The 21,907-nt window shown below is 43.0% G+C and overlaps 1 protein-coding gene across 1 annotated transcript in view; it reads left to right on the forward strand.

Annotated features, from left to right (window-relative positions):
* The window catches only part of CERS6 (ceramide synthase 6), a 261,049-nt gene that overhangs the window by 92,648 nt on the left and 146,494 nt on the right, over positions 1–21,907 (forward strand). The window contains exons 2-3 of the mRNA XM_006135774.4: positions 850–955; positions 3,526–3,656. Of these exons, the coding sequence (XP_006135836.1) occupies positions 850–955; positions 3,526–3,656 (237 nt within the window). The remainder of the gene's footprint in view (positions 1–849; positions 956–3,525; positions 3,657–21,907) is intronic.

Consider the following 21,907-nt stretch of genomic DNA (forward strand, 5'->3'; position numbering starts at 1 on the left):
CCCCTGTACATACTTGCATTTCAGCTATTAACCTGGGTACTAGGGATGTTAAATTTTGATTAATCTGCTAATTGAATAGTCAATGGAATTTCCATTGACTACTCAATTACTCGATAAGGGGTGGGGCAAGGCACTTGCAATCCTGGCTTCACCTCTGCCTTTGAAATGTGCTAAGAGCCACCCGCAGCTCTTACTGCATTTCAAAGGCAGAGGTGCAGCGAGGAACCCGGGGTGAGTGGGGGTCTGCTTGAGTCCCCACTTGCTCTAGGTTCCCACTGCGCTGCCTCTGCCTTTGAAACATAGCAAGAGCCCTGTGGGGGCAGAGGCGGCGCAACAAGAACATGGGGCAAGCGGGGACTCAAGCAGTCCCCACTCGTCTGGGGTTCCCTGTGCTCCGCCTCTGCCCTCTAGGGCTCTTGCTACATTTCAGAGGCAGAGGCACAGCAGTTGGACCGGCACAAGTAGGGATTGCTTCAGTCCCTGCTTGTGCCATTTCCTGCTGCACCTCTGCTTCCCCTGCTGTCCCCCCTCTTCCCCCGGTGGAGACGGTGCTGGGAGGAACTCGCTTTTAAGCAAGGGGGCAGGGAGCACTGGCTCCTGCTCCCTGCCCCCTTGCTGCCTCTAACATAGAGGCAGCAAGGGGAGGGAAGCAACTATGTTTATTGGGATGTAAGCAATCAATCGACTACCCTACTGTGTACTGTTGTAGTTATCTGACATCATAGAAATTTCAGGACAGGGATCATTCTTTTAATATTTTTACATTTAAAGCATGTCACTGATAACAGATCTTGCAATAAATAATTGAAGAATCACATTTGATTTTCTTTCCTTTTTGTTTTGTTGTAGGTTTATTGCTAAACCCTGTGCCTTAGGTCTTAAAGTCCAGGCCAATGGACCACAGAAAGCCCAACCTAATGCTATTCTGGAAAAAGTTTTCACTGCAATTACAAAGGTACAGTATTTACTGAACATAATCATTTTATAAAACGTGATATGATGCTTTAACATTGATTTATGTAAAGAAAGATAATTTCACGTGAAAGAAAGGAATTGATAATGCAATGTTAATATTTCACAATTAAAAGACATGCTAGCTTTGCACATTGGCCAAGTCTTTTATGTCATACATGTTACAACTCGATAATAATATACCAAATTACACATTTAACCAAGAAAGGTGTAATACAAAATACTTCATAGGTATCATGTGGCTGTTTACATTAACATTCTTTTTTATTTTAATTTTTTTGTGTGGGAAGGGAGAGAAGGTTGGACAAAGGGGGAACATTTTACTCTTTATCAATAATGTTAGTGTGTTTGGATTTGACTTTCACACATCTCAGGGAAATTGTGAAGGATGGATACTATTGGTTGGCTAGTATCAATTTGTATTTTGATGGATGTTCTTTGCATCAGAAATAGAGATGTAAGCAACTAGGCGACTACCCGATAAGCAAACGCTTATTGGGTAGTCGAGTAGTGACTTGACTAGTCACTTCCCCCCACGCCTTAAAAGCCAGTTCCCCCCAGCACCATCTGAGGGGGCAGGAGAGGCAGAGGCATAGCTGGGACCGGGTGTGAGCAGGGAATCAGTTGATTTCCCAGTTTGCATCTGATCCCCGTCACTGCGTCTCTGCTTTTTAAATGTATTAAGGGCCACCAGCTCTTAATACATTTAAAAAGCAGAGATGCAGCATCTGGGGTCAGGTGCGAGATAGGACAGCTGATTCCCGGCTCACTCCCTGTTCCCCCCAGCTGTGCCTCTGCTTTTTAAATGTATTGTCTCTTAATATATTTTAAAAAGCAGAGGCATAGCTGGCGGGGTAGGGGGGAACTAGGAGCGAGCTGGGAATCAGCTCTCCTGGTTCATGCCCAGATCCAGACATTGCTCTTCTGCTTTTTAAATGTATTAAGAGCCTGGCAGCCTTTCATACATTTAAAAGGCAGAGCCATATTGGGGTTTGACTACTTGATTAGCTGATTACACACAATTTAACATCCCTAATCAGAAAAGGCTAGAAATATAATTTTTAACAATGATGTTTGGAACTTATGGAATTCTGTAGCATACAGCAAAACTATAGGGAAGCTTTACACTCATTTTTGCCCCTTTGTGCTGCTATTTTCGCTTGCCCTCTAATAAAGATTGTGGGTTTGTGTTTGTGGATTTTGCTGATGAAATGTTTACAGATTGTCCTAGCAATAGTTCTTGGCACTGTTTGAGCCTCCTGATCTGGCTAGGATGCAAGAATGCAGTGATGGTCAGATGTCGTTATCACTAAAAATCTTGGCAGATGCCCACTTTGTTTAGCGGGATATCAAGAGAGGACGTTTTCCTCTGCTTTTAGTCATTCTCCTCATTTTTCATTAACACCAGTCTACAGCCGAACATAACACTACATATCAACTGGCCTGTGGCTTTGCAAGCATCTGTCACAAAAAACAATATCAGGATTTCATACAAGCTTTTGTCGGGGTTAAAGTTACCAAAGGTGGTAATGAAGAGGATGACATATGCCAGGAGAACTCTAGGTGAAGGCCTCCTGCCTAAATGCTTTGCATCAGCAGAGTTGATCTCTTTACTGGTTTGGTCATCTACTAAGAGGACTTCCCTTGAGTTGCCAATTTAAAAATGGAAGACAGTGTAGTTTTTTTTAATATTAACATACAGGAAATATATTTCTCTGTGTCAGCTGAGCAGTCCCTTTGGCCAGGTCAACAGTTACCTCAGTTACACACAAGAGAGAAGGATGAAAGAGACAAGACTCATGCTGAGGGGTTTTGCAGGCTGGATTGCTCAAGGCATGTATAGCAATGGGCAGGGAGTGCTAGAGATGAGGTCTACTAAAAGGGTTCATTTATAATTAGGCATGGAAAGATTAACCAATAAAAATTTCTAATGTCAGAAAATGTTGATTTCACTAAACACACTGAAGAAATATATTTTCATTGTTCAAATGTAAGAAAAGTGCTGCCTAAGAACCTAATAATTTTGTTTAAGGATATTTATTTTGTATATTCTGATATGGTGTTACCAATTTGTGTTTTTAACAGTTATAAAGCTTTAACTTTTTGAATCTTTACATCTATGATAATTAAATACTTGCCTAATCGCTCTCTTGTCAGACTCACCTTTAATTTTGGACAACTGGAAAATTAAGAGATAAAAATAGATGAAATAAATATTGATATTACACACAGTTCTACCCAGTTGAGTTGTAACCTCCTGTTTTTCCCAGTAACTTTAAATACTTCTCTGTATAGTTGCATTGCCTTTGCCTCTTTTAGTAGAATACTGTATCTGATGTACATCCACAACAGGTGTTTGTATGAAGACACTTTTCCTTACTTCCAGTTGTTCATGAAGCTGACAGAGAGCTAGAGCCTGTCTACGTCCTAGTCATAGAATAGGATTAAGTTCTTTATGATCAGAGGTGGGCGTCTAAATGTAAAACCATATTATGATACCTGTTATGAAGATAAAATGCATCTGCAGTCATTTCATCACTTTGTGTTCTATAGCATCCAGATGAAAAAAGACTGGAAGGCCTCTCCAAGCAGCTGGATTGGGATGTACGCAGTATTCAGCGGTGGTTTCGACAAAGACGTAACCAGGAAAAGCCCAGTACTCTTACAAAGTTCTGTGAGAGCATGTAAGGAGCTGTGTTTTCTTGCATGTTTTTAGCATGTGCTTCCTTTGTTGTTAAGTGCCCCCATGGTAATTTTTCTCCCCAAAATGAAGGAATTTATCCTGTTAACTGAGAGAATCCTTTTTTCTCAAAGGAAATCAGATAGGCACTTGAAGAGCACAGGAGTGAGAATAGGCTGAAAGGATCTTTTAGAAAGTTATTGAAACAGTGCATGTAAATTTAACTGTGGGAAGATTAGAGACATGAGAACACAGAAAGGGAAACAAGGCTGTTGAAGCAAGGTTATGGGCAGGTTGATTCTTTGGAGTGTAATTGCTTGAAAAACTTATTTGTAGCTATGAGATATTCAGTTTATACCACAATTTTGAAGCAATATAATTTGAAAAGCTAGAAATGGGGACATAAAGATAATTTGGGTCATCATTTTTGGTAGCCCATCCCTGTTATCAGTGCAGTATGGTTGTTTCTTCTGTAATTTTCTAGCACTTTTTCTCATCCAGACTGAATAACTCTGGACAATTTAAGCTCCTCCCCTCCCCGCCCAATTCCTTTGGGAGGTTATTCCACAAAGTACTTGAGAGTACTTCTAGGAAATCTTTCAGCCAGCAGCTGAAACAGAGCTACTGCACTTTGAAGATAAAGTAAAAGCATGTTTGTCAAATGGTGCTTGTGGCATTCTCCTGGGCTGTGAGCTACCTAGAGTCAAGTCCTTAGTACAAATCATGCAGAGCAAGATTTCCACCTTGGTTTCCCACATCTCTGTTGTGCACCCCAAGCACTGGACTATTAGCTCTTACAAAGCAATGTTTTTCAAAGTGAGGTCCTCAGACCGAAGAAATTCCAGGGTGTCCAGGGACCCGGGGGCTGTGTCTACACTGGGCCACTTATTCTGGAAAATCAGCCGCTTTTCCGGAATAAGCTGTGAGCTGTCTACACTGGCCCTTGAATTTCCAGAAAAGCAACGATGCTCTACTGTACAAAATCAGCTGCTATTCCGGAAAAACTATTCTGCTCCCGCTCGGGCATAAGTCCTTATTCCGGAACACTGTTCCGGAAAAGGGCCAGTGTAGACAGCCTAGTAGTCTTTTCCGGAAAAAAAGCCCTGATCGCGAAAATGGCGATCGGGGCTCTTTTCAGAAAAGCGCGTCTACATTGGCCACGGACGCTTTTCTGGAAAAAGGGCTTTTCCGGAAAAGCAGCCTGCCAATGTAGATGCTCGTTGGCTGATCAACTCCTGTCCCTCCCCCATGTACCTGCTGTGGCCTGGGACTAAGGCAGACTCCCTACCTGCCCTGGTTCCATGTAGCTCCTGGAAGCAGCCATTTCCTGCGCCCTTAGGTACAGGGGCATCCAGGAAGGATTGGTGCACTGCCCCAGCCTGAGTACGAGTTATACAGTTCCCATGGCTATGAAGCGCAACCAATGAGAGCTGCACAGGCAGCACATGCGGGTGCAAGGGAAGTGCACGGAGCCTCTATGGCCACTTCTGCACCAAGGGGCTGCAGAAACTTGGTTGCTGCTTTCAGGAGCCACAGTAAGTGCCACAGGAACCCCACATGCCAACCCCATGCCTGAGCCCTGGAGTCCTTTCCTTCAACCAAATTCCCTCATGGGGCCCACATCCTCTAATCCTCCCAAACCCTGTCTCAGCCCAGAGCCCCCTCCTGTATCCCAACCCCCTCATGCATAGCACCACCCCAGAGCCAATATCTGCGACTGGAGTCCTCACCCCCCCCTTGCAACCCAATCCTCTGCTCCAGCCCTGTGAAAGTGAGTGAGCAAGCAGGAGGTGGGGGTCTCAGAGAAAGGATTAGGCAGTGACCTCAGAGAAGGTGCAGGGTAGGGGCCTCCAAAAATGTTTAAATCAAAAGGGAGTTCCTTGGGTTGCTAAAGTTTGAGAATTGCTGTTCTAGAGTACGTGGGTGTATGTGTTTGTCTCTCTCCCCACAAGAAAAGTTTAGAATGCTAAGTATATCTGAGAGAGCAGATGTTATGGGAGTGAGTGCCATGGAAATTCCTGTTTCTAAGACCAAATGAATCCTGGCATACCTTCAAATTGTAAGGGGAAAATAGAGGTATGTGGTATCACTTGGTAAGAACTGTTTTGTTTTTGTAAAAAAAAAAAGTGGCCAAATCATGGTTATTTCAGATATTGACAGATCAGTTGTGTCATCAATAATCCAGTAATTTACAATGTGTGTGTGAGAGTTAGCGATGGGCATCCAATAATGATAACCTCAGCTCTTTTGCAAGTGTTTAATAAACTTGACTGCATTAGCAAAAGCAGAGTGAACACAGAAAATTAAAGCTGCCTCTTCTTTTTCTTTTTTGTCGGAATTTGTTTTGGAGTGAAAAGCCACGAACATTGGTCCTTCCCTAACAAATTAGTCCAGTGATTTAAGCATATGATCTTCTTCCATCCTGTATTTCTGGACTGTTGCTGTTTTTTGTTATTCTTTTCCCCGCACATAAAGGTCTGACCTAGCTTCCCCTAAGGGCCTTTCAAATTACTTCAGTTGGATTAGATCCTGTGCTTGTGTTTGTGCATATGACATACAAGGAAATCTTGAAACGACTGTGACAGACTAATAATTTCCTGCTATATCCTGTACGTTGGCCTACTTAAGGCAGCCAAAATAGGTGATTCTGCATCTTGCGGAGGAGGGGGAATGTTGGAGTGTGGTGGAATTTATTCACCTGAAAAGCCAATTTTTCTAAAATAGTCCAATTCTCCATCTATCGTAGTAGCTTCATAGATATCTTCATTAAAAGTGGGTTAAAAGACCCATTTAGCTGCCATTCTTACAGATCCAAGCTTATTTTAGGGCAACACAGGATGAGGGACTAAAAGTACATGACAAGAAATATTCTTGGCATCCCAATGAGTTGGATTTAGGGTACTCTAAACTAATCTTGCAGGGGCGCTTGGAAGTCTACAGGCGCCTAAGCAATGTAACAAGTATAAGAACTTCAAAGTTAAGATGCCTTAACTATACTCCCCAATTATTCTGATGTTGCTGTTTGACGTTATTGTGACTTGGGAAGAATTTGGCCCGTTCAGAAAAGCTGGCTTTTCAGCTGACCAATATGTTCTGTCCAGTCAGAGCAGCTTTAATATTCACATCCCCTGATAATGCCTTGCTACTTAGTCATCAGTGAAGTAATGGGAAAGAACTCCATTACAATTCTGTTTGATTCAATGTGCTTCGATTTGCAAGTAACAGAACATGGCATTATAGGTCTATATAAGTCTCCAGTTCATCAATATAAATTTTGAATCACTTCATCTCACACATGGTGGAAGACTAACCAGTGTTTCATAAGCAGAAAGAACAACAGGAAGTGATTTGTAAAGCAGATGTTGCTAGATGTAGGGCAAGTGGCTGTTGCTTTGCATTCTGAATGCATACATGGAATATGGGGAAAAACTGGGTCATTACTGCAAGTGGCGCAGTTTTGGTTTTAGTTTATTTGTGAGGAACTGTACTTTTAAGAAGCTCTGAAAACCAGTTATAATATACAGCAGGACCTTGTTAAGCTATGCTGAGCAGTTAGAACTAGGACATGAAATGATGCAGACTTCTGTCAGATTTCTTGGCTCTGAGTGATGGGTGACACCACCATAATGACAATAAGCTACAGGTGAGGTGCATATGCATCCAGGATCCCCTGATCCTTCCCTTTCTGAATCCCTATCAGATTCTGTTCCCTTTCCACTTTCCTGATTGGCTTCTGCTCCTATTAAGACATTTCACATCATGACCAGCCTCTCAGTGGACTCTTTCTTCCTCCATCTGCAAGTGACGGGCTGATTTCACCCAATCAGGGCCAAATTCAGACCCAAAAGCAGGTACATCTGTTGATCATCCTAGACTCAGGTGTGGAAATGTTGCACAAAGAGGTAATTGCTGCAAACTCTAGCTGGTAGGTGGGTGCAAGTGTGTGAGAGACCTTAAATGAGGTAGAGGAGGTTCCAGAGAGAAGTGGTATTAGCACCTCTGGCTTTTTACATCTCTCCTCTGGATTTAGCCCTGAGTCTAGATCTGAATGATCTGAAAGTGTACTTTGGAGATGCTAGAGCCCCCAGAAGGGGTTGCAGTACACATTGTCAGGAACGAAGGCCTGCCGCTGAATCTGGGACTAATTAGCTCTGGTTCCAGGCTGGTTAATGAATGCAGATGAGCTACAGCAGAATTGCCTGATTGAAAGGACTTAGCAGGTGTAGGCTGCTATTAGCAGTTAAGTAATAGCCGTTAAGGCCACTCAGTGCCTACAGTTGTGATTGGAGCTAGAACAGGGCATGAATAGAAGCATTGCCTTGACCAGCTTCTGATTCCAACTCTGACCCTTGGTTCTGATTAGTAGAACAAGCAGCCAACATCTCAGTTTCTGACTCAGAGAAACCATCTCTTAAGTAAAATGGGGTATGCATAGCAGCATTTGTTGTTAACGCTGGGCAGACGGTATTCTCTGTGTGTGGTAGCCAGATACTAGGGAGGCAACTCAGAAAGAGTCTCAAGGAATTGCCTCCTTTCCTTCTGGAGAGGAGGAGGAAGGTATTCTCCCTCCCCACCCTTCCCCTGTGGAAGATGAGTTAGGCCCACAAGTTCTGCGGTTGTTGTAAAGCAGAATTCCTCTACAGGTGCTTTGGCCCCACTGCTTGGCAGCATGAGTCCATTGGAGCTGCCTGCCAAGACTCCTGCAGCCATGACTAATCCTGGGGCTTCTGTAAAGGGGAGGGCTGCTTCTGAAAAGAGTGAGTGACAGGACAAACTAAGTGCCTACATAGGAATGTCAGGCTCTTCTGTTGATCATCCTAGGCTCAGGTGTGGAAATGTTGCACAAAGAGGTAATTGCTGCAAACTTTAGCTGGTAGTTGGGTACAAGGGTGTGAGAGACCTTAAATGAGGCAGAGGAGGGTCCAGAGAGAAGTGGTATTAGCAAGTAGCAAACTTGGCTTAATGTTTATGTTGGTGGGTGTTGATAACCAACAACCAAACCCCATGAACTCTGGGAGGGACATTTGTCTGCATTACAGCTTATTTAGACTCACCTCAGGTTCCTTGACCTAAAGTCAGAAAGAGCAGACTGGGTTAAGGGACTTTCTTCCCAAGAGGAAGGCCAGCTGGCTTTGCCACTATATGTTTTCACCTCTGAGTATTGAAAATTGTTACATTATAACATCCAGTTCTCAGTTGGTCAGTAGAGATATTTAATTGCCTGCACAACAAAGACATTTAAAATGCTGTAGTGTTTCCCTTTGCCTTATGTTATTTTCTGTTTCCCCTTCTTTCCTCCTGTCCTAACTTTCATTCTCTCCTCTTTTCATCACACCCTGAAATCAATTATATTACATTTATACAAGCCTGTCTTATCTAAGAAGAAAGGAGAAAACCAGAGGACATAGTGATTTAATGGTTTCTTGTGGCCTTGACCTCTATGAATTGTTGAGGAGATTAGTTGATAAGGACTTAATAACTAATTCCAGTACTGCGGGGGGGGAGGGTAGGAAACAATACAATATAAAGGGCTTGTATTTTCATTCCACAACCGCTGGACATATAATAAACCTGAAAGATAACAAATTAAAAATGGATAAAAAGGAAATGCTTAGTCACATAACGCATAATTAGATGAGGGAAATCATTGGTACTGTCTATTTTTTGGGGCCAGTGATTTAGCAAAATGCAAAGAGGGATTGGCTGTTCATATGGATAACAAGAATATTCAATGTTGGGTGTGTGTGTGAACAGAGTGGGTTTTTTTTTAATCCAGAAATGTCCATGTTATTTTTTAATATTGTATAGAAAGCAAATACTCAACAATTAGCTGATGATAATCATAGAACTGGAAGGAACTTCAAGAGGTCATCAAATTCAGTCCCCTGCACTCATGGCAGGACCAAGTACCATCTAGACCATCCCTGATAGGTATTTATCTAAACTGATCTTAAAAATCTCCAGTGCTTAATCATCCTGACAGTTAGGAAAGTTTTCCCTGATATCCAACCTAAACTTCCCTTGCTGCATTTCTTATCCTATCATCAGAAGTTAAGGAGAGTAATGTTTCTCCCTCTTTCTTGTAACAACTTTTAAGTTCTTGAAAGCTGTTATCATGCTCCCCGCCCCCCTTTCTCTTTTCCAGACTAAACAAACCCAGTTTTTTCCATCTTCCTTTATAGGTAATCCTTTCTAAATCTTTAATTATTTGTTTCTCTTCTCTGGCCTTTTTCCAGTTTGTCCACATCTTTCTTGAAATATGTCACGCAGAACTTGACACAATACTTCAGCTGAAGACTTTAGTGTGGAGTGGGAGAATTACTTCTTGGCTATGTCTACACTGTAAGTTTTTTTTGGCAGAAAATATGCTAATGAGGGACTCATTTCATTAGCATAAGTTGTGATCTCATTAGCATGTTTTCTGCCAGGTTTTTTTCACAAAAAGAAGCAGTGTAGCCCCTTTTGTTTTGCGCAAAAATCCTGGGACAGGCATAAGGATCTTGTGCAAAAACCCTTTTTTGCACAAAACAGAAATGGCTACAATGCTTCTTTCTGTACAAAAACTCCTTGCGGAAAAAGAAACGGCAGAAAGTATGCTAATGAGATCACGACTTATGCTAATGAGTCTTTCATTAGCATATTTTCTGCCAAAAAACCTCGCAGTGTAGACAAAGCCCTTGTGTTTTGCTTACAACACTCCTATTAATTCATCCCAGAATGATGTTTGCTTTTTTTACAACAGTTTGACACTGTTGAGTCATATTTAGCTTGTAGTCCACCATGATCCCAAGATGCCTTTCTGCAGTACTCCTTCCTAAGCAGTCGCTTCCCATTTTGTACATGTGCAACTGATTGTTCCTCCCTAAAAGGAGACCTTTGCATTTGTTCTTATTTAACTTCATCCTATTGATTCATTTCTCCAGTTTATCCAGATCATTTTGAATTGCAATCCTATCCTCCAAAAACCCACTTGCAACCCCTCCAGCTTTGGTATATCTGAAAATTTGTAAGTGAACTCTCTGTTCCATTATCTAAATTATTTATGAAGATATTGAACAGAACCAGTTCTAGAACTGATTCCTGTGGAATCTCACTTGTTATGCCCCTCCAGAAGGACTGTGAACCATTGATAACTACTTCTTGAGATCATAACCAGTTATGAACCCACCTTACAGTAGTTCCATCTAGGTTGTAGCTCCCTAATTTGTTAATGAGACGGTCATGTGAGACAATATCAAATGACTTACTAAAATCTAGATATATCACATCTATTCATTCCCCCTTATCCACAAGGTTTGTTACTCTGTCAAAGAAAGTTATCAAGTTGATTTGATATGCTTTATTCCTGACAAATCCATGCTGGCTGTTGGCTATCACCTTATTATCTTCTAGCTATTTGCAAATTGATTGCTTAATTATTTGCTCCATAACTTCTGTGTCATGGAAGATAAAGCAAACTGATCTGAAATTCTCTGGGGGTATGTCTACACTGCAAAGTTATTTCGAAATAACAGCTCTTATTTCAAAATAACTTTCCTAGCGTCTACACAGCCAAACCGCTATATCAAAATAAATTCGAAATAGCGGAGTGCTTATTGATTTGTTTGGTAAACCTCATTCTGTGAGGAATAATGCCAAATTTGAAATAGCTATTTCAGAATAAGTGATGTGCAGACACATATCAAAATAGGGGGCCTCCAGCCTTCCCAGGGTGCCCTGGTGGCAACTCCAGCCTCAACCAAGAACACTCCTCTCCCTCTCTGGAGCCCTTAAAGGGGTTGACTCTGACCACAGTGCCTGTGCCAGCTCCAAGCCTGCCAGCCCAGAGCCAGCAGTCACTGCCCCTGACCTAGTGGCTCCAAAACATGAGACAGCAAGCCACTGGCAGCCAGCCCTCCACCGCTCCCCAGGAGCAGTCTGCCAGGGCCCAGAGAAGGCAGGTGCTTTCCTGGTCCAGGGCGGAGATCATGGACCTTATTCAGGTTTGGGGGGATGCCTCCAATGTCCACGATCTACGTGCTAGATGGAGGAACGCAGCCGTCTATGGCAGGAAAGCTGCCAGCCTGGCCACCAAAGGCCACATGCGAACCCAGGAACAGGTTTGCATGAAAATCAAGTTGGTCTGGTGAGACCCCTACCCCTGAACTTCCCCTCCCTCTTCTTCCCCTTTCCAGCTCCCTCCTCCCAGGTTTCCCCCTCCCCTCTCTCCTCCCTTCTCCCGCCTCCTTTCCCCATTCTCACCAGAATTTCATCCCCCTCCCCCAGTTTGGTTAAATAAAGAGAGTTTGTGTTCATGAAAATACGTGTATTTTATTTGACATCAGGAAGGGGGTTAGGGAGGGGTAAGTGGAAGGACGTGAGGGAGGAATGAGGCACAAGCCTCCAGTGGGGCAGACCAGGGAGACTTAGTGCTCCTCAGGGTGGAAGCTCTCCCGCAGGGCCTCCTGGATACTGACAGCCCTCCAATGGACCTCCCAAATGGCAGCCTGCAGAAAGTGCAGCCAGGCTCGCAGCAACATGTCCAAGAGAAGCACCAGAGTGCCCAGGGGCAGCTCTGGCTCCATGTTGCAGAGTGCTGTGGTGTCCTGAGTGAGGGCAACCAGAGCACACAGAGACAAAATGCTTTGCTGTCCCTCATCAAGGTAGGCAAGCAAGCAGGGAAACTTCAGAACCGGCTGTCTGGGGGGGTCCCTTTAAACACAGGTCTCAGATAACCTCAGGCAGCAGCCACAGAAAGTAAATCCTGACCTGATGCCCTACCCGACCTGGTTCTGACCGGCTTTAAATAAGATTCAGTGTCTACTCAGTGTGGACATGCCATTTCAAAATAGGGAAAACACTATTTTGAAATGCATTTTGTGTGTAGATGCATTATTTCAAAATAAGCTTTTTCAAATTAACTATTTTGAAATAACACTGTAGTGTAGACATACCCTGGGTTATCCTTATTTCACTTTTTATAGATGGGCATTATATCTGTCCTCTTTCATTCTTCTGGACTCTCTCCCATCTTCCATGACTTTTCAAAGATAAGAGCTAATGGTTCAGATATCTTCTCAGTCAGCTCCTTGAGTATTCTAGAACGCATTTCAAGAAACCCTGGTATTTTGTCTAAATAATTTTTAATGTCTAATTTGTCTAAGTAATTTTTAACTTGTTCTTTCTCTATTTTAGCTGCTCCTATCCCATTTTCACTAATATTTACCATGTTAGGCGTCCAATCACCACCAACCTTTTTGGTAAAAACCAAAACAAAAAAGGCAGTAAGTATCTCTGCCATTTCCACATTTTCTGTTATTGTTTTTACTTCTTCATTAAGTAATGGGCCTACCTCATTCTTGGTTTTCTTCTTGCTTCTAATATATTTGTAGAATATTTTCTTGTTACCCTTTATATCTTTATCCAATTGAGCTCATTTTGTGCCTGGCCCTCTAAGTTTTGCCCCTACATACTTGTGTTATTTGTCTATATTCATCCTTTATAACTTGACCTAGTTTCCATTTTTAGGGCCTTTTTTTGATTTTTAGATTGTTAAAGGTGTCCTGGTTAAGCCAGGATGGTCTCTTGCCATATGTCCTATATTTCCTGTGCTGTGGAATAGTTGGCTCTTGTGCCTTTAATAATGTCTCTTAGAAAAACTGTCAAATGTCTTCAATTATATTTCCTCTTAAACTTGTTTCCAGTGGGATCTTACCCATCAATTCCCTGAGTTTACTAAAGTCTGCCTTCTTGAAATCCATTGTCTTTATTTTGTTGTTCTCCTTCCTACCATTCCCTAGAATCATTAATGCAGTCATTCCATCATCATTTTCACTCAAGTTGCTTTGCACTTTCATATTCTCAACTAATTCCTTTGCTATTTGTCAAAATCAAATCTAGAACAGCCTCCTGCTAATATTTTTCTCCACCTTCTGAAATAAACTTGTTGGATAATCAACCCTGCTGTGTTGTTTTCCCAACAGATGTCTGAATAACATTAAAAGGGAGCTAAAACCTTGGGTTTAATTGCATAAACCAATCTCTAATTTTTAGGGATTAAGATTATGGGACAGATTACTCCACATCTGCCTACCAGAGTTTCTTGCACCTTCTGCTGCTGCATACTGGATACTGCCACAGACATGCTGTTGGACTTAATGGACCTCTGGCTTGATCCAATATGGTAGTTTCTATGTTCATGTGTAAATTTTAAGTCAATATTCTCAGGGCTCAACAATTAGGGCAATCTACTCGCCCATGGCGAGTAGATTTTAAGCTGGCACGGCGCCGCAGCACAGTCTGCGCATGCGCAGTGTGCCAAACTGCGCGGCTGATGCGCGGGACTCGCTGCTGCTTGTCAAGCCCTGAATATTCTGCATGTGGAGCATTTTGGGTTGTGATATTTGAGTTGTCAAGATAGAAATTACACCCTTGGCTCCAGTGTAGACATGCCATTAGTGACAGGTTGTAGTTCAGATATAATCTTGAGGATGATGGGGGGAGGACCTATTCTGTCAATTGTGCAGTCTTGTTATAACTCATACATGAAGTTACATCTGTTCCAAATTACTGCACAATCCTTCGTATGGGATTATACAGATTCCAGAGGGAAATACAGTCACTCTTCCTACCAGGCCTTGTATGTCTGGAACTTGATATAAGCTTTGTCTGCTCTACTGCAAAGCTATTTGTATTTTCACACCATAGTACATGTCATTTTTTTTAATTGTTCCTGTTTTTTTAATCTCCTAAAGGGAAATGATGATGCAGATTCTGTTATGGAACATCACATAAAAACAAAACAGTACAGCATGTAACTGCCTTGCACACATACACCGTCATTGCAAAACCACATTGCCCAATGCTGCATTCCGGAGATACGTAAGCACTGAAGAACTCTGCAGTTTTAGTTAAGTTTCTAAGTTCCCCAATGAATCTTTTAAAATTACTATGCTTATTTCCAAACTCTATTATAAAATCAACCTATTATACATGGGAAAGCAGATGCAGAATTGTTTCTTAATTCTGAGCATTAAAAAAGCAGCAAATTATATCGGAGCACCAGCACAACAAAACAGAAAGAACTAGGTCTTGATGTTGATTTTTTTAAGTTCATGAAAGTTTTGTCAGTGATTTCAACAGAAGCAGCACTGAATACTAACACTATAAATTTCACTCCCTGAGTAAAGCTATGAGAAAACTATTGGATCAAATGAATGTTGTAAGATTTCTTGAATATTTGGCCGTGTAGTTGACTGCAGGTTTCTTATGGGGTGTAGTAAATGATTTGTCATGGGCAAGCTCTATGGGGCAGGAACAGTCTGTGTTTGTACAGTGTCTAGCACTGTTTCATGCCTGAAGCTCCTGTGTATGACTGCAGTACATATGATAATTCATAAAAGTTCAGTCATTGCTCCAGAGTATGTGTGTGCCTCTAATACAGTGGTCAAATGTTATTGTTTCTCTAAGATGGATTTTATATTGATTTTTTTTTAAATGTGGAAGTTTTCATGCCAGATAAAAAGAACAAAACACTGAAACACATAGGACACGTTAAAGAGAAGGGAATGGAGTCTTGTACATTAATTGACAGAAACAAAATGCAAGTATGAAGGAGGTGATTAGCATCCTTTGAAAGGGAGAATTTAGTGTATGAGGCCCTGCATTGAAATAGCACATTTTGTCATATTTTTCACACCAAGTGAGAGAATCTGTGTCAGGGTTGAGTCTTTTCCCCAGAGGCATCAACAAACATAGCTCTGTAAGCATCCATTTATATTGTTTGGTATCAAGGTAGATTGGGTTGGATTTGTTTTATCCTGTCTTCTCTTCAGTTAGTTCATTGCCAGAACAGAAGGGAATTGAGAGTTTTCCCCTCTCCGCCCCCCCATCTAGTGCAAGCAGTTCTCTTAGTGTCATCCTCGTTGCCAAGAGCTAATGTAGCTAATGAAGGCTTTCTGTGCAAAGAGAGATGGATGATGGTGTGAGAGAGGATTTTGCCTTTGTTGCTTTGTTTTGTGATGTGATAGTTTGTAGACTAAGGCTTCCTTGTTGTGAGGCAGTCTGGAGTGGAGGAGAGGATGGCTGGCAGGACAGAATAACTCATAGAAACCTGAACATATTGTATGCTAGGATGCTCCAGTTCCTGCTGTCCAGTCTGAAAAATAGCCTCTGTCAATGGTTGGAAATATTGGCCTTTACAAACATTTCCCCATGAGTAACTGAAGGTATCATCTGTACTACTGGTTTGTGGTTTGAACAATAAGAATATTCTGTTACTTGCTCTGCTCCTTATTGCCTTGCTGTAGCAGAACAAAGGGAGCAGAAAGCCACCGGATCTCTACAGCAGGGGAGACCCTCGTGCACAGAGAGCTAGAAGAGCTGGATCCTTCATTCCATTATTACTCCCTAGCATTATTACTCCCTAGCATTTCAGCAAAGGGGGGAGAGTACAGTGTATAAGGAGCATCTGAATCAATACTTCCATTACAACCAGCTGGAATGAGAGAGAAATCCTGGATGTGGCTATATTCACTCAGTTTGCCTAGACCTGCTAGGTATTCAATAGTTGTTATTTGAACACAGTTCATGCTGGAATGGGAAAGAAATCATAGGTGTGGTTATGTAAATGCATTTCACTCAGGTTGCTTAGGCCTGCTTGATATTCAACTATTAGGAGGTGTTTTACCCATTGTAATCATTTGTCTGTTGTGGGGGGGTCACAAGCTGTTAACACTAAATGCAGAGATATGACCACCAATGCTTGCAGTTATTGTTGGAACACGCAATTCAGAAAGATTGTTTTAAACTCTGTTAAAAGGAGAGACCCTGTCAGTGTAATTACACTTGAATGGACAGAGGCTGCTCTTTCAGGGTATGTCTACACTACAAAGTTAGTTCGAACTAACAGACGTTAGTTCGAACTAACTTTGGGTATGTCTACACTACAATGTTAGTTCGAACTAACGGACGTTAGTTCGAACTAACATTCATAGCCGCTACACTAGCGCTCCGCTAGTTCGAATTTGAATCGAACTAGCGGAGCGCTTAGTTTGAACTAGGAAAACCTCATTTTACGAGGATTAAGCCTAGTTCGAACATACTAGTTCGAATTAAGGGGTGTGTAGCCCCTTAATTCGAACTAGTGGGAGGCTAGCCCTCCCCAGCTTTCCCTGGTGGCCACACTGGTCAACACCAGGGAAACTCTATGCCCCCCTCCCGGCCCCGGACCCCTTAAAGGGTCACGGGCTGGCTACGGTGCCCGTGCCAGGTGCAAGCCTGCCAGCACCCAGCCAGCAGATCCTGCACCTGGCACGGATCGAGTCACCCACCCAATGCCCCCCAGCCCTCCCCTTCTTCCCAGGACCAGGCTGGCGGCTCCCGGGAGCTTGCCCGGGACCGCAAGAGGCGGGCGCCCGGGACCGCAAGAGGCGGGCACCCGCCTGGGCTAGTGCGGACATCGTGGACCTCGTCCACGATCTCCGCACTAGGCACAGGAAAGTGGCCGGCTTGGGCAGGATAGCTGCCAGCCTGGCCACCCAGGAGCAGGTGTGCAAGAGAATCAAGGGGGTCCACTGAGACCCCCGACCCTGAGCTTACAATGGCCGTCCTGGGTCAGACCAAAGGTCCATCTAGCCCAGTAGCCTGTCTGCTGACTGCGGCCAACCCTAGGGACCTTGGAGGGGATGGACCAAAGACAGTGACCAAGCCATTTGTCTCGTGCCATCCCTCTCCAGACTTCCACAAACCTTGGGCAGGGACACCACTCCTACCCCCTGGCTAATACCACTCCATGGACCCAACCTCCATGACTTGATCTCACTTTCCTTTAAACTCTGTTCCAGTTCTAGCCTTCACAGCCTCCTCCAGCAAGGAGTTCCACAGGTTGACTCTTTGCTTTGTGAAGATCTTTCTGTTACCAGTTTGAAGCCTGCTACCCATTCCTTTCCTTTGTTGTCCTCTAGTCCTTCTTTATGGGAACTAATGAAGAACTTTTCTGTATGCACCCTCTCCACCCAACTCCTGCTTTTAGAGACCTCTATCCTGTCCCCCCTCCGTCTCCTCTTTTCTAAGCTGAAAAGTCCCAGTCTCTTTAGCCTCTCTTCATATGGGACCTGTTCCCAACCCCTGATCATTTTAGTTGCCCTCCCCTCTCCCAGCCTCTCTCTTCCCCTCTCCCACCTTCTTTTCCCAGTCTCCCCCAGTTTTGTTCAATAAAGACAGATTCCATTTTGGAAGACACGTTTATTTTGTACATCAAGAAGAGGGGCTAGGGAAGCGTAAGTGGAAGGAGGTGAGGGAGGAATGGGGCACGAACCCCCGATGGGGAGGACTGGGCTGGCTCTGTGGGCTTCTGGGGGTGGAAGCTCTCCTGCAGCCCCCCAATTGTCCCCTCTCCCCAGATGGCAGCCTGCGGCAAGTGCAGCCGGTCTGATGGCCGAATGCTGTGATGTGCCCCGTGTGGGCACTCAGGGCACTCCAAGCCAGGACTGCTTTGCAAGCGGGGCACCCCTGAGAACTGTTTGTCCGGCGTGGGGGTCGGGACCCTTTAAGCACAGCCTCAGCTAGCCTGAGAAAGCATCTCCACACTCTAAGTCCTCCTCTGATGCCCTGCCGGCACTGCTTCCGGCCATCCTTAACCCCGTTTCAGGGTCCACTTAATGTGGACGCACTAGTTCGAATTAGCAAAACGCAATTCGAACTAGTTTTTAGTTCTAGATGCGTTAGTTCGAATTAGCTTAGTTCGAATTAATTAATTCGAACTAAGTTAGTTCGAATTAGCACTATAATGTACACGTACCCTCAGAGACCTATAGATTAAGCTGGGGAGGGAGGAAGTCAGCAGGCTGCATGCTCTCCCGGGGTGACTTGTAAGGCTGGTTCAACCTGTTTCTCCCCACTGTTTCAATTCTAGAGTTAAAGAAAGGCTCCATAAAGAGTCTCTTTTTGTATGTAAATTTACTCCAGCAGGTGCTAGAATTTCTTGTGGCTGGACTGTGCTTTGGGCTAAGAGCTGAAATCACTAGGTTTGGCCAAGAGCCAAATCCACTAGAAGCCAACTGAAGATGTGATGAGCAGTCAGCAGAGTGGCAGCAGCAAGGGCAGACAAATAGCCTGTAGAGCAGCACCAGAGATTAGCGAGTAGGTGGGTGGCGAGTGACCAGTGGTTTGCGCGAGATGCCTCCTACCTCCCTCCTCCCCACTCAGGATGGGAGGTGAACTCTGTAGATCACCTCTGAACTGTAGTCTGGTGGGGTGCAGAGAAGAGCTGGGCATATGAAGGGGACATTTACATTATGGGGCTTGAGATGAAAAGGATGTTGCCCAAACTCCTTGAGCTGGGACATTTATTCGTGGTTTTGGTTATGAACTCTGTTGTGTTTTTCGGTGAACTCTGTGCCTTTTCCCCAAATTGATGCCATGTTACTTCTCTCTCTTTTTATTAAAAGATTCTTTTCCACACTCAGACTCTGCTTGCGAGTGGGGAAGCATTTCCTTCCAGAAGTACTCAGGAGTGTTGTGTGACTTTTCCAGGTTACTGGGTCGGGGCTTGAGCCAGTTCTGTGATGGGTGGATGTAGAGGAGTCCCTAGATATCGAACCTGGCCCTAGCTGCTGCTGGTGCTATCTGGTAAAAGGGTTATAAGCATATGGCCTTTGGCTGCTCTAATTGAAGGGCAGCTAGCATAAAATTGGCCCTGAAATTAGCAAGCCTCACTTGGCTCCCTCACGGTCCCTTCTCAACCCTTTCGGATGTGCACAGCTGAGAATCTGGCCCGCTGTTTTCTTTCATAAAGCTCATACCACAAACAGCCGCCACTGTGGAGCACACTGAACTTTCAAAACTCCAAATGTTTTCCCTACCTGTCAGGGGAGGGGTAGTTAAGATAGTGGAGATAGTTTCTAGCTGTATTAGTGACTTTGTTGTACTATAGCATATTTAATGGGTATTTATTAGAGTGGGATGAGAACTCCATTATTCTGTCCTCAAGTTTGCTATTGTAAAAGTGTGCTTGTGAAATGGCCACCTGGACCACAAGGTGGACAACTTCTGAGTTAGTTCCTCAATTTGAACTAGCTAAATAAAGGCAGGACCGGAACAGGGATTTTCAGGAGGTTGGGTCCAACCCCATCTACATAAATAGGTGATATGAGCCATTTTACTGGAAGCATGGTTTGTTTGGAAGTCATCAGCTCCCTCCCTTACTGTATACTCCATGCCTGGATTTTGAGATATCTGTGTTAATGCCATATATCATAATACACTAGGAAGCACATTCTGCTTTAGTGGAGCTATGGCTACACTGTGGTGCTATTTCAGGATACCGGAAGTATCCCAAATAGTTATTCCACATCTTTTGAGCATGCCCATTATTTCAAAATATAACGGGCTCACTATTCTGACGTTTCTGTAAATCTCGTTCCACAAGGGTTAAGGGACATTTTGGAATAGCATTTTATTTTGAGGTAAGGGTGCAGTGTAGACACACCTTGGGGAGCTAGTGCTGAAGAGAAAAGTACATGAGGTCTGATGTCCAGCAACCACTCTGAAAGAATCAGCTTTGTATACTCTACAGGTATATCCTGATGCTCTCCCGCAATAATGAATGCTACATGTGTTCTGTTAATTAAGGTTTTGCTGGATGTCTTTAGATCATACTAACCTCGTCACACTGTGTTCATGTCATACTGTAATAGTATTCATATTTCTAATGAGTTTCCTCCTTTACTCCCAAATTGATTATTTAGAATTCCTAATTCCCTGAATATTTCTGCTTAGGTGATGCAGTATTAAATACTGTTAACAAATTTAATTAACGCCTATGCAGATCCTGTAAAGATGCCATCACTTAACACTATCACTTCACATTAAGCAATGCTTTATAAATTAACTAGATTGATTTTTCCCTTGTGATTTGTGTGCACGCCTTATTGCTTTATGGTATGGGACTTAAATAATACTTTCTTAAATTCTACTTAATGTGAACACTGGTTTAAAATAAGGTTGAGAAAGTCTGCTTAAACTGAAGTGTAACAGTTTAGCATGCTACAAGAGGAGAGCTGAAGAGAGACACTAACTGTATTTCTCACAATCTGTGTGCCTGTGCATTGGCTTATTATAAATTATGCATGAGGTTGTGCATCATCTGTGGCACATTGTACACAGGTCTTGACTGAAATCACCCACACCCCATAGAACTTGCAAGCATAAAGGCCTATAGCTAGTCATGGAATTATCAACAGCAGCCGTTTGGTTATTCTAGGATGGATCTTGGTCTCTCTTGTTGGCGTTTGCTCCATTTTGCATATGTCCTTAAATATTCATTAGAGCCAGCACTGGAACTTGAGCCTCCAACATCCAGTGTGAGTGGCCTAACCACAGCGCTGTAGAGTCACTAATTTTTCTCTACTAATGGCTCTGTTAAGTACTTTATACAGAGTGGAACAACTTTAATAGGTTGGTGTGTGAGAGAGAGACACACACACATCAGAACAGCCAATAACCCACTGGGAAGGAGGCTACCTGAGATCAAATCCTTACTCCAGTGTCAGGATTTGAACCTGGCTGGGCTCCTGCATTTCCAGGGAATCAGCTCATCACTGAGTTGTTTGGCATAAGAGGGATACTGCCTTTGCCTGTGAATCTAGTCTTTTATTCTCTTTGTTTTTCTTAAAAGTGCCTTAAATTAAAACATTTCCTTGTTTAATTTATCCCAATAACACTTTTTCATCTTTTTTTATTTGCTTAAATCTGCACAAAGATGCAGGGCATAATTCCTGTTGAAGTAAATGAGACTTGTGTATTACACAGCAGAGTAGTTCCCCACAATGTTTAATATTTGTTTCCATCTGAGATTTTGACTACCCCATTTTAATGTCTTACAATAATGTGCTTTCATGCTTGTTAGAGCAAGTGAAAATATGAGTATTTCCTGATGTAACATAAGCTAAATTGGCATTTTACAATAATCTAGATATTTCTGTTTCTCAAATTTAATTTTTTGTTTCATGATTAAGAGCTGAAAGTTGTAAACTAAGCAGAAATAATGCCTGCTGAAAGCTGCATTTGTACAGCTGTCTGTCAAAACACTGTTAGAACATGAGATTCATCCACATATGAAGATGAATCATTCTCTCCCTCACAGAGACTAGATTTCTGACTGACAGAACAGTTTGGGATATACGGAGATAACATTGCCTGTGTATCCAGAATAACAAAGTGACTGACACAGGAAGTTTGTTAGTCTATTGTTTGGCTATTCTAAACTGACAAAGT

Source organism: Pelodiscus sinensis, chromosome 7 (genome assembly GCF_049634645.1).
Source record: "Pelodiscus sinensis isolate JC-2024 chromosome 7, ASM4963464v1, whole genome shotgun sequence".
NCBI classification, from domain to species: domain Eukaryota; kingdom Metazoa; phylum Chordata; order Testudines; family Trionychidae; genus Pelodiscus; species Pelodiscus sinensis.